General features: G+C 40.6%; 1 protein-coding gene across 1 annotated transcript in view; it reads left to right on the top strand.

Moving 5' to 3' along the window:
• Nucleotides 1–13383, top strand: part of LOC137283450 (uncharacterized) — a 37979-nt gene that overhangs the window by 19719 nt on the left and 4877 nt on the right. Inside the window, exons 15-25 of the mRNA XM_067814952.1 lie at nucleotides 1041–1257; nucleotides 1451–1782; nucleotides 2052–2456; nucleotides 4551–4793; nucleotides 6533–6803; nucleotides 7377–7497; nucleotides 8799–8979; nucleotides 10589–10695; nucleotides 11307–11529; nucleotides 12573–12710; nucleotides 13046–13209. Coding sequence (XP_067671053.1) covers nucleotides 1041–1257; nucleotides 1451–1782; nucleotides 2052–2456; nucleotides 4551–4793; nucleotides 6533–6803; nucleotides 7377–7497; nucleotides 8799–8979; nucleotides 10589–10695; nucleotides 11307–11529; nucleotides 12573–12710; nucleotides 13046–13209 — 2402 coding nt within the window. The remainder of the gene's footprint in view (nucleotides 1–1040; nucleotides 1258–1450; nucleotides 1783–2051; nucleotides 2457–4550; nucleotides 4794–6532; nucleotides 6804–7376; nucleotides 7498–8798; nucleotides 8980–10588; nucleotides 10696–11306; nucleotides 11530–12572; nucleotides 12711–13045; nucleotides 13210–13383) is intronic.

Raw genomic sequence — 13383 nt, 5'->3', positions numbered from 1 at the left:
ACTCACTCACTCACTCACTCACATTTGTCCAAATGTCTATCAATGTTCTGTAGCACACATATACTCTTCAAAAAAAGTAAAGGAACTGTACTTTTAATGTACGATTGTCGAAATTGTGAGATAGGTAGGACTGAATCAATGTTGAAACAATAATGGATGTATTGAGAATGCATCACCACATGGATTCCATTCAAAGCAAAGCTGTTCGTTCAGTTGTCTCCCTTGTTAGGTGACTGGAGTATGGCAGGAAAATTTCAGGTTTACAATTTTCAGTCAGTAGTATGTGATTTGACCCTTAAAACCTTGACCATGCACAGATGCAAGAAAATTATACGAAAAAAATGGTCAACCGTGATTTGTCGGCCTGCCTGAAAAACGTCAAGATTCATAATGATACCCCTTGTACGTGTAGGAGGCTCCCACGTTGTGGACGTGCTTCCCATGCATTGCGTTTTCGTGTGGTGATAACGTGAAATTATGCTGCATATACAAGATGAATGTCATTGTAACGTTCCTCAATGGGTTTTCTTTCTGCCAGACTTCAAAGTTCAGGTTCCCCTACATTTGTGGAAGAGAACAGATCTGTTCATCAGACAGCTGTCAATACCGGGTTGACCGGCGTCATATACCTGGGATATTGATGATGTGCAGCGTTAAAAAACAAACAATACTGGTTATCTGTGATCAGATAAAAGAGGACATTTTGAAAGACGTTTCGGCTTGAATGTCACAATCACTTCTCGTAAAATATGCGAAATAAACATCCACCAATCGCAAGCTGGTTACGCGCGGCCATTGTATTGAAGAGCATGTCCTGTGTCACGTGAAAACAACTGGAATCATGGGATATGTGCCTCAGGGAACACGAATAAGTACACAGCTCTGAAAGTGTGGACGGTGTAAGAATCAAAATAGCTCCCCTTGTGTTCGGTGTACCAAACATTGAGATATTGAGTCTTGTTACTGAAAAGAGACATATTCACTATGTGGCGTCTTTCAACGAAACTTTCTGTATTTGAACTCTTTTTTTTCCTTTGCAGATCGTGAAAAAACGTTCAAAGACAGAAAGGGAAAAGACGGAAGTGCAGACAGGCGCGTTACCGCTCAACCAATAATGCATGGGGAGGAAGCAAATTTGAGAAAGCTGAATTGTCTCCCTTGGCACTTAATGCAGCTTCAGGATTTCTCAAGACTGAACGAAGAATGTTTATTCAACATCGATTTTCTCACTGTCAAAATGAAATTCACAAGTGTCAGGTATGTCATCACTGCTTTCCTCTTCTCGAACGCGAGGCTAATATTTATTTTCTCGTCATTATTTATGTTTTCAAGATCCAGTTAAGCAAAACTGCTCTACTGTGCTACCAATTCTAAACTTAATTCAACTGTATGAGGAAGGACTTATTCTACAATCCACATTCCACAGTTTATGTTTATACGTACCCTATAGGTCAGTCATTGATGACTTCACGGATGCAATGACTTGTCTGGTGGAAGAGAGGAAGTTGTACGGGACAATTAGGGACACTATTCAGATATCCCAGAGGGCACTTTTCAATGACGTCAAAGAACTTCCGACACAGCTGCTCAACAGACTCGGGAAGAAAGACGATAGCTTTAGGCTTTTGTTGGACAATTGCCACAAGGTGGCGTTCGCGATCTTGATATGTGATCAACAACTCCTCACGGCTCCAGGCGGCAACCTACAACACTCCTTCCCGAGTCACCAAGGAAGAGTTGTCTCCCTTGATTTAACGCAGGATGGCTATACTGCTGTCACTTGTAAGTTGATAGCCCCCCAAATCATGACTTCTCATTAGTTTATGCAGTAACTCTTTAATGGATGAGTGAGTCAAGTCAGTTAAGCAGTAAGCTGTTTAAATCAGCCGAGTTGTAGGTTGGTTCAACATGTCGCGATGTGATCATCGCTCTAATGAACCTACTGCAAGAGATTCGTCAGCAGTGTTAAAGTTCTGTTGGTTGATTATATTTTTATTTTCCATCCAAGTCCTATACTTTCAGCCCGTAAGTTTACTCTCTACTTCTTTCAGATGGAATAGACAGAAAGGTGATGATATGGGACGTAACAAATGGAAGCCTCGCGCAGTCATTCGATACTGAAGACGAGGAGCCAATCAAAGCCCTTCTTGCATACGACGACCAGATTGTCGTTGTCGTAACCAACCAGTCTCTTTCTACCTACCATAGGAAATCGGGAAAACGGTTTGGGCATGTTACTTTTCAAAGCCTTGGAATCAAAATTCCGGCGGTGTGTGTGGCTGGTAAAACAAGGGACAAGAAAACTAAGCTGTACGTGTATAACCCTTTCGTGTTGGCGGTCACAAATGACCAGATCATCAAGGTGGGTGCCAGGACGCTTGACGTCAAAAACATGGAGAAACACAGGATTGATGAGCTATCTGAAGGGAAGATTGGGCAGAATTCAGTCTGTGTTGGTGAGACTGGTATTTTGATCATGTGAATCTCGTGATGTGCTACTTCCAGTACTAAGCTGGTTCTCAGTTTCCTTCGTGCGTTAACTTGTGGTATGCAAGACGGGACCCAGTTTACTTCCGATACTAGATTTCCGGTTACAAGCATGTATTGAAAAAACAGTTCAGATTGCAAATTACGCGACCGCCAAGTATTACTTTACTAGACGGAACCAAGTGTACAACCATGATAGTTGAATAGTCGAAAAGATAAGAAACTTTGTTTTCCATCGGAAGTACTGAGGTCCTTCAAAGTCCCATGACCAACTTATTAGCTTTATTCGCACAAGGTCCATATTTGACTGGCTGTTGACGTTTCCACGTCGCTGTAATACTACGCTCACACTGTCGCGCGATTCGTTGCGAATGCTGCAATTTTACATTCGTAGCTGGTCTTGAAACGTCTTTGATATTTCAGATTTGGATACGAGGTGCTGCGAGTCGAAACATTATGATACGATTTGTTGCGCTTGGATGTGATATTGTCACGATCAGATCTCTCGTGCAGATCAAATACGTTCTGATAGGATTATCCAACGAATCCACTATTCGATCGCGATCTGACACGATTACCACAAATAGGGTATCCGATTTGGGACGATGTGGTATTAGGAACCGGTGCACTCTGTTGCGATACAGAACAATTGTGGTCACGATGTCTTACGAATGACAATTAATCGTGTTGATCATTGAAAATGTTTCAACAGTCCAAATTCTACGATCAGCACGATTGCCACGACTGACCATAAGATCAGATAGGAACACCACAATTAGTCTACGATTCAGACTACGATTTCAGTCGTTGCACGAAGCGCGATAGTTTGAACAAAACATAAGCAGTATTCCAACAATGGCGTCGCAAAGGACACCCACAAAGGTTTGTGTAGACTGTTCGCAGACAGAGTCTGTAGATGTTGTTTGCACATATTTCCGCTCTTGTTAAATGAAATACATGGACGAGAAGAGTGCTTCGTGGTTTCAGACGCCATTAGAAGATATAGTCAGATGTCTTAATAACAGATTAGATATGCGAGTGAATTTTGTATACAACAGAGGTACGTAACATGTTAAAACAAAAAATGCATAAACGCTCAAAATAATAAGTTTTGACAATAATGTGCGAATAAAAAAAATGTTTTGACAATAATAGCGAGACCAACACAGAAGAAAAAAAAGAATATTGGAGAGGAATAAAACACATAGTAGACTTAATCCGTTTTAACAGCTGGTTGGTTTTGTTGTGGTGGTGGTGGTTGTGGTGGTGTTTTTTGTTTTGGTTTGGGTTTGGGTTTGGGTTTTTGTTTTTTTTTGTTTGTTTGTTTTTGTTGTTGTTGTTTTTCCTTTGTTTTTTTTTTTGGGGGGGGGTTTGGGGGGTTTTTTTGTTTTGTTTTTTTGGGGTTTTTTTGTATTTTTTGTTTGTTTTTGTTTGTTTGTTTTTTTTTTGTTTGTTTGTTTGTTTTTTTCTTGGTCCTACCACAGCTCAGTAACCCAGTGGTTAAAGCGTTCGCTCGTTACGCCTATGACCCGGTTGGATTCTCCACATGGGTACAATGTGTGAAACCCTTGTATCCCACATCGTGATATTGCTGGAATATTGCAAAAATCGGCCTAAAACCATACTCATTCAGTGACTGTTTCATGTGAACAGAGTGCCTGCTTTAGTTCCTCTTGCTTTTGGAGTATCTAAATTATTTAAAAAGAATAATTAGATTATGTGTCTCCTGGAAACCAAACAAATTATGACGCGATATTGATATTGTTCCTGGCAGTTTACAAGCTAAAAACTGAATTACCCGTGAGGATAAGGATTTGAATAGGCCTTCAGCAACCCATGCCTGTCGTAAGGAGCGACTAACGGGATCGGGTGGTCAGACTCGCTGACTTGGTTGACACATGTCATCTTATCCCATTTGTGTATTCCGATGATCACTGTTGATCAGTGGATTGTCTGGTCCAGATTTGATTATGTACAGACCGCCGCCATACAACTGAAATAATGCTGAATGTGGTGTAAACCTAAACTCACTTGCTATAATCCACGCGTTTTTGTCTGTCAAGGATTTGAAGGCTACATTGCTGTGACGGATGAGGACCGATATTACCTGCAAGTTTTCGCGCTGAAAGACTTCAAGCGCCTGGCTTTAAGACGAGTCTATCCAGCATTTGGCCTTGAAAAAGGACTGCCAATAGACGCCATGTGTTTCTCTAAAGAGGGTGACAGTCTATTCGTCTCCAACTGGAAGGATGGTGACATTCTGTGTCTGGACGTAAATGATTTGAAGGAGACAAGCAGACTCTCAGGTGAGTGGGTGATTAAGTTTTAAGCCATTATTAGAAGTAATTCATGGTGAATCAGCATTGTGGAGACTAAAGACCAAATGCCAAATATCAGCGAGTAGTTAGGCTACAAACGGCAACTCTCACTTCGTTAGCCGAGTAAAAAACTGAAGCAAAAACTCCGCTTATGCATTAATAGAGGACATGCTAGCAAGATATATTTCCTTACAATACATGTCATCCTCGAAAATCTCCAGGGTATGTCTTTCAACAAATCTCCACAAGGACCGTCGATGCATCTACGGCTCGGCCCGATCATTGTGTTACCTCCCTTTACTGCTTTTTTATATCCAATGCTAGGAAGTTAAGTACCAATCTCAAGGCGTCTATCACATCTCACTTCCGTTTCTTATAAACCGATTATATATTTTAAACTTGACAACACAACTATTACAGAGCTACGCTGTGACAGGTAGTAGAAGCTTTTGCATATATTTTGGGAAGGTGTCAGACTTGTCAATTTGTCTGTATGATTTTTCCCTAAATTTGAGTCGCACTGCGAGCAATCCTTCGCCGTAGATACATCCAGGGTGGCAGTGGAGATTTAACCGAACGTGTAGAGGATGACACATTTATGTCACGTGCAAAAAGTATTTGTCACTTGACGTCATTGTCAAAGACTAAAATGTTAATTTTATGTAACATAAATAATTTTCTTGCATTTGATTTTCGTAACATCGTAGTCACATTTTGCGCATGTGTGAGGTATCATCTTACCCACACTCACAGATTTTCTGTTTAATTTTCTGTTGCTTTTTTAGCGTTTGGCAACAATTTAATCATCATATACACATGCACAAAACTTAAGAGCCACTATTTTCATAGTGTCGTGATCTCACCACCACAGAATTATTTTCTTCATCCTCAATAATCTTTATGTAGGCTTTCTTGCTGTTTCACATGAAAGGTATCTATGTTTAAACAGTTTTGATTTTTGCTAATTTTTTTATATTTACTGCAGAACGAGAAACATGTCCACCTTTTTTCATTTCATTTTGTTTTATTTTTAACACGCCAAACTGTAAGTGTATTGGACTAAGGCTCTGGCCGTGAGTATATACAATTTTGACAGTAACAAACATACCCATTTAAATTGAAAAGGAGCCCTAGTTTCCATAGTGACACGTTTTACTGTGACTGAAATTGGTGATAGTGTTCCTTTCCTGGGCAGACCTTGCAAGCTTTCGCCACTCTCCTTCCTGGTATTGAGGCACTTAAAACAACAGTACCATTCTTACTGTCTTAACATTACTGAGGTACATAGAAGTACTCAGATGTTGAGTTGTCGATACAAGAATACTAATATATGAATAGATCAATGTGATCATTGTAAAATGTGCCATCGTCATAACTACTTGAAATATTCATAAAGAGTATTTTACCAATGCTGGGAATATTCATGATTTTGTCTTCTTGTTTATTTGTTGGATTTTAAGAAATACGAAATACTAAAGTGTACTTGTAAACAGAAACTTCAATTGTGTTATTTTCAGTGTGTCGTTCGTAATTAATACCATCTTCCTTGCATGTAGGGCGTTGGGGTAGCCTAGTGGTTAAAGCTTTCGCTCGTCACGCCAAAGACCCGTGTTCGATTCCCCAATGTGTGAAGCTTACTTCTGGTGTTCCTTGATATTGCTAGATTAGTGCTAAAAGCGGCTTAAAAGTTCACTCATTCACTCACTTCCAGTCATGTGTTTGTACAGGAGATGATCAACCCTACAACTTCCGGGTTACAAAGGATGAAGGCATTCTGTACTTCCCTTCTGGCAAAAGGATTGTACTGCGAGATAGGAGAAACCACAACCGCACAAGCTTAGCCGACCACCCCCGCCGTGTTCTTTTCTGTGCAACTAACAACTTCAACCCACTGGTGACAGTTGGAGAGGACAGCGTTATCAGACTGTATAACGCTGGTACCAAACTGGCATGGCCTGCAACAAGACCCCGCTGTGATGAACCCGAAAATATGATACGGTACGTCACTATTTCGTTATATTCTTCATCTCATGAGGTCTTCAAAAACTCTGGTACCAAATCCGCTTCATAAGCTTTGGAACGGTGAATGTCGAATCGAAGCTTAACGGCTTAAAGGAGCTCTATCACACTACACTTCTCTTAAAAAAAAGAATGCATATCTCTCATTAATACTATCAGACCAAAGGAAAGTAACATATCTGGGGGGGGGGGGGGTTATTAAATTTAAAAGTTTGAATAATTTTATGCAACGTCGAGCTCTCTACCGGCCGAACATTATTCGGAGTCAACAGGGTCCCTTGGAACGCTCCTTATAAATATCCTGCTTACAACCAGTTCGGCAAACACGGACAACATCGTATCCAACCTTACCACACAACATATCCCCATTGGAGAGTGTGGCGTGTCAAAATGCCGTTACTCATTCTTGAGTTAACCTAAGAAAATATGCCTCACACCCTATTCGGTTTCCAGATAAGCCAAGATTTGCATCTTTTATATCCGTTTTTATATATCCGTCTGAAATACTAAATGTGCATGTGTGTATATTAATATACATATCAATAATTTCAGAAGCTTGTGTCTGTTCCGGAATCCTCGCTATGCACTGGCCCTGAAGGTAGCAGCGGACAGGTCAAGACAGGTGCTTGTGCAGGATCTCCTAGAAGACAAACTCGTCAGATGCGCCACGTGTGTAAGTTGTAAACTCAAATCCGCTTTGAAATAGACGTTTCATTTTCAATACTCTTTACCTGGAACTACTGGAACAAAAACAGTTTGTCAAAGACATTGTTTACATGGCGTTGTACAGAAAATGTAGCTCCGTCAGTGAGTGAGTTTAGTCTCATCGGCAATATTTCAGCCATATCGTGACTAAAACAAGTTTTGTATTCACCATGAGTACACGTCAGTTATACAACGAAGGACAGAAGAAACAACTAGAATATCACAGATATGTAAATAGAATTAGTATGTAAACATAAAACAGTTTAACTCTTCTAGAAGGCTGAAGGTAGATCACCATAATAAGGACCGTGGGGACTTACAGTACATTTACATCGTGCATTGGTCCTAACAGATCATCATCAGCATCCCTTCAGCTGCTAGTAAATGTGGACAAACAGAAAACCTTCATCTTTCAATAATACGCATAAGATTATCTGGTGTGGCCAATGCAATATCTTCGTATTGTGTCCTCTTTAAATCGGAACTGACAACTAAAGTACGTGTAACAAATTTTGGGTTTTATTATATATAATATATGGATACCAGCTTGGGAGGCCCACTTCTTTTGCATTAGATCTCGGAAAATAATCATCTAATCGCAGTTTTTTTTTTATTCGGAGTATGAGTGAAAAGTGGTGTCACAGGTTTGGTGAGTGCTGCCTTAACAGCAAAATAGGCTATGTAGAAATTCATGACTGGAAAACTAACAGAAGACGATGTCGATTTAGCCAGTATCTAGATCATAATATAACTCAATTATTTCAATTGAAAGAGGATGTCAACTTATAAGTGTTTCATAGCCTGAAGGCGCGAAAGAGACTCTGGGAAGGTTAAACGATGTATATTGTTGGGTGTGGTTGCTTAAACTTTGCAATTTCGAGCAAACATCCCAAGCTGCAGTTCTCTCAGTGAGTGAGTGAGTATGGGTTTACGTCACTTTTTGCAATATTCCAGGCAATATCACGGCGGGGACAACAGAATGATCTATGTACCCATAAGGGGTAATAAGCCCGATCTTCGGCAAATGCTTTAACCAACATCCCAAACCTCTGTACAGTCTGTGTGAGAGTTGAATTTTACGTCGTTTTTAGCAATATGTGGGGAATCGAACTCGGCTCTTCGTCATTACAAACAAACGCCTTAACCACGAGGCTCCCCCACCCTCTATCCCCTCAAGAGCAGATAAACCGGACAGGTGATGTGTTTCAAACCACGCTGGTGACGAGATACCACTATTTACGATGAGGATTGTTTTACTGTTGTGTGCAGAAGGGAAACTTAGAGATGGAGGTGTACGAGGAGGAACCCGGGAATGTCACAGCTATTGTTCGAGGACCGTCGGGTAAATTGTGCATCCTTGACCTTGAACACATGACCGTGACCCGCCTTGACCTTTCCACCAAAGACCTTTCGCCCACACGGTCATTCCGGATTCTCAAGAAGCATGATGGTATGGTGTTAGTTTTGAGCAAAGAAGTCTAGATTCTAGTGTGAGAATCATGCATACCAATTTCAATGTTGAGGTTTACAAATGTCACTGTTCTAACAGTTATCAGAACCGCGTGTAGTATAATTACACGTAACTACCAGAGCTCCAGATAAGGCGCATATTTGCACATTTTACTCAATACAAATCACATTTACTCAATTAATTACAAATCTGGGAGTACAAAAAACGAATACGAATCACTTAAAACCCGTTAGGTCTCTAATATCTCTCGTACTTTACTCAGTTAACTAAAGTGGCTTGAGTACGATCATTCGTCGAGGCGCCCGAACTCTATAACAGCGTTAAGCGATTCCTATATACAACTATACTGTTAGGGCCGTAGCCACTATCCGGGGTTTACTGTAGTAGTCACGTGACTTCCATGTTGAGTGTTTAAAAACGGCTGTCAACTATTTGGCATTATAAGAATTACTAAAGGTTTAGGTGTATTGAGGAGCGTTCATATTTGTTTGCTTAAAAGCGTTATTTACCCAATAAGGATAAAGAACTCTGTGCAAAAAATACTCAATTCTCTAAACTAATGTGAGTATACCAAATGCTAGTTACTCCCAAAAAAGTGCAATTCGCTCAAAGCGATCCAAGCTCTTCTTTAAAGATCGCTTTGTGCAAGTGCCTTCTGGCTTTACCTTATCGTAGTTCAGAGCTAATTCAAAACCGATCAGGGTTCACTTACACAAAGCGATCTTAGCGATGCAAAGATTTTTTCAAGATCGCTATGTCCAAGTGGACCCTGATCGGTTTTGTATTTGTCGCTTTCAGTAGTATTATCCTGTCACGGCATGGAATAACTGATTTCATGATGTCAGTTCCAAATGTAGCAACATCATCAATTTTGTTTACCTCATAACAGTAGAATCTTCAGTATATGTCCATCCTATTGTGTTTGGGTTGGAATTGGTCTTCGCGACAGATGCGTAAAAGGCTGCTGATGGAAACGGATGGCCCGGCTCACTGACTCATGTCGTGTATAAATTGCGCAGAATGATGCTCATGATGTTGATCGCTGGATTATCTGGTTCAGTGTTTTGGGGTTGCTTTTTGTTTTTGTTTTGTCTGGTTTGGGTTTGTTTGGGTTTTTTGTTTTTTGTTTTTTGTTTTGTTTTTGTTGTTAGTTGGGTTTTTTGTTTGTTTGTTTGTTTTGTTTGTTTGTTTGTTTTGTTGTTGTTTTTGTTTGTTTGGGGTTTTTTGTTGTTTTGTTTTTTGGTTGTTTTTTTTTGGTGGGGGTCGGGGGTTGTCTTTCGTTTCTTTTTTCTTTTTTTTTGTATTATGTTTGCTGGTTTTTTCACTATTGCCCGTGGGAATGAAAATTCGGGTCGGAAGGACAGACGAAAGTTATGACAACTAACACATCACGGATGCTGATTTAGGCAAACCAGTTTCAGCGTTAGCACGTTTTATTACACGCCCCAACCATGTTTCTAAGCAATGAATGTGATTATAAAGTGCATAATGTTTCATTGAAGATTATATTTAGTAACAGTACCCTGCACATTTGTTTATAAAGGAAGATAGTAATATGTTACATTGATGGTCGCTGTCTCTCGTGCAGGAATTGTGGCCGTCAGCAGTGGCGGTGACAGCATCAACGTCTACGATCTTAAGCACAATACCAAGGAGAAACTCCCTTGTGAAAAAGAACCCATAGAAAACTTTCAGGTACAATGCACCGTACCGTATATGTTCACGAGAGTCTTATTTTTTTCCTCTATAATTATGAATGGGTACAACAAGCACTGGTAGGCTCGGCGTCGGAGCATGATGTGTCTGAGTGGGGTATTCATGCCTGACTGCGGTATGTAACCTCAGTGAACTAGCACTATGAAACCAGCTTAAGCTTTGTCTTGTACAAGCATCCATACATGTGACGTTATACCTTCACCTTCACTATATATAATAGTTTATATAGATATTAAGGGTCATGTGTAAATTGCAAAAGTATATATATGCATCTGTCGTAATGGAGAACAACTAAGACCATGTGCTATATATCTCTCCAATTCTAATGGGATGAATTGCTTTTACTCTCTTAAGTTAAAATAGTTATTTGTTATGTAACACACATCAAGAAGGATGTCGATGGCATTCTCTGATGTTTCTCTTTCTTAATGACATGTAACAATAACGCGAGGATCTCATGAAGAACATCACCATATTTGGCTTTAACAACATCTGAAGAAGGAAGGCAATTTGTGTTGTCCGCCCCCGTGATGCTGTTTGGTGCCCAGTTCGGTGCACACCTCATACCTGTTCCCAACACTCGGTTCCAGGTTAATGAGACTGAGACGGTGTTAGCCGTGGCTACAGAAGATGGGTCATGCACCGTCTACAATCTGGAGAAACGAGTCCGTCTGTTGTGTCTCAAGCCAGACGATATCTGCCCCGAGCGTCCAGATTTCTGCGACTTTTTGAAAGTGTCAGGCGTCACGAATGACGGGAAGTTTCTGGTTCTGGAAACTGAGGAATTACCAAAAATATGGAATATTGAAGAAGGTATCATTGATTGAAGTCGATTTTGTATCCCCAGGAAGCATCCGCTCTACAGGTATACAATGCACATGTTTAGAGTTTGTTGAACAGGGCCCCTTTCAATGTGATCGCGGTGCTACGAAAGTCGTAGATCTATGTTAAAGTATAGGAGTTACGATCAACCTAGTGCAACGATCGCGTTGAGGAACGGGGCCCTGTAAGGACGAGGAAGACGCAATACCACAGTGCGCCTAGCTGCACCAAGAGTTATATACTACCAGAAAGTTGAGATTAATTATACGATGAAACGTTGATGAGACTGACATCCAATAACCGAGGGAAAATATCTTCTAGGCACTTTGAACATGTTCTAGTTGCGTGGATATGTGCGCTATATAAATATTTTATGAAAATAAAATAATTAAAATAATAATAGTAGACAAATCGTGTAATATTTGATTACATTGTAGATTTATAAAATGAACATCTTTCTGGGCTTTATAATGCACTCTACCAATGTAGGAATTTACGCTGGTCCTGTGGTCCCGATTAGTAAACATCCATCAGGACCAGTAAATGATCAGTTTGCAGTGGTTCTGGTGGCCAGTGAATTTTGTATTGATAGTTGAAGTAAATCAACGAATGTTATTTTGGACCAGTGAAGTACAGACAGGAATACTAATTACTGTCAACTCACTGGTCCTGTGGTCTAGTGGGAGATTTTGAAAGATTTCTGTCCTGTTTTAGAGGTCATATGCCTCGCTGAAAAATTGTTTTGTTTTCTGGTGTTGTTTAGGCAATATTCAAATTAAATGCTGGTATCTCCCGCCGTGATGTTGCTGGAATGAGGTATTTTCCTTGAAAATCCATGCCATCAACTTTTCGTCTCTTTTGTGGCTTTCATACGGTGCACCAACTGTGGGAACTCTCCTTATTTTGACTACCTTCAATGTAGCGCTCATGTCGCAATATCGAGTTAAATATTGTTGATTACATTATTTCGTAGACGTTGTATATATTTCATTCAGGCAACCTTCAAACGCTAACCGACAGAGTTCCTTCTTCAGGTCAGGCATCCAGTGACCTGGAGATTTACTGGGATGCTGAAGAGGACATACAGCTCTCACACACTACAGTACTTCCGGGAAACAAACTCCTTGCATCGACAGATGCCGGAACTACATATGTGTTCGACATTCAGACAGGTACTCAGACAATTTTGCGTGAAGGGCGACAGGTTTTGAAAGCTTGTTCGCATTGTAAGGATTCGTTGTTGCCCGATTATATTCCAGTGTGGGGCTCACTACAACTGTCCCTACCATGGTAACCAAATGTCTAAAATGTGTGTGATTGAATATTGACGACCTTGCAATGTTAAGTAGTTAGAGTTAGAGTTGATGTAAAAAGGCCAATACATCATTGTAGACTGGTTCCCCTGCCCTATTCCGCGCTGCGCTATCGCTGCACTACTTTGTGTAACCAGCTTGCTGAGCGTAGCATAGGCAGAGTACCAGTCTAACATCATTGTTGCATTCGCTAGGGCATACGTTGGCGGAAAACTCCTTTCATCGTGGAGAAGTTCGTTTGTCATCTAGTCGAAGCGACACCTACTTGACGTACGGTGAGGACTCCCAGGACCAGGTCATCGCTATGTGGAATAAAACAAAGAAGGCGCCCATGGCTACTTTTACGTCAGATCAGCAGGTAGAGTCACGTTTAAATATGTCCTGATATGTCTTGATACTAGTGTAGTGTGTAGATAAGATGGATGATTTAACGTACTTTGTCAGTGCCAGGTGGTACAGACAAGTGTTCTGTCCGACAAGTGTCATGTATCAGCTGATTCAGTTCGGGTCCAAAATTTGGCAGAACCCATGC

The sequence above is a fragment of the Haliotis asinina genome, chromosome 1 (assembly GCF_037392515.1).
Source record: "Haliotis asinina isolate JCU_RB_2024 chromosome 1, JCU_Hal_asi_v2, whole genome shotgun sequence".
Taxonomy (NCBI): Eukaryota; Metazoa; Mollusca; class Gastropoda; order Lepetellida; family Haliotidae; genus Haliotis; species Haliotis asinina.
This window is presented reverse-complemented; position numbering and strand designations above follow the sequence as displayed.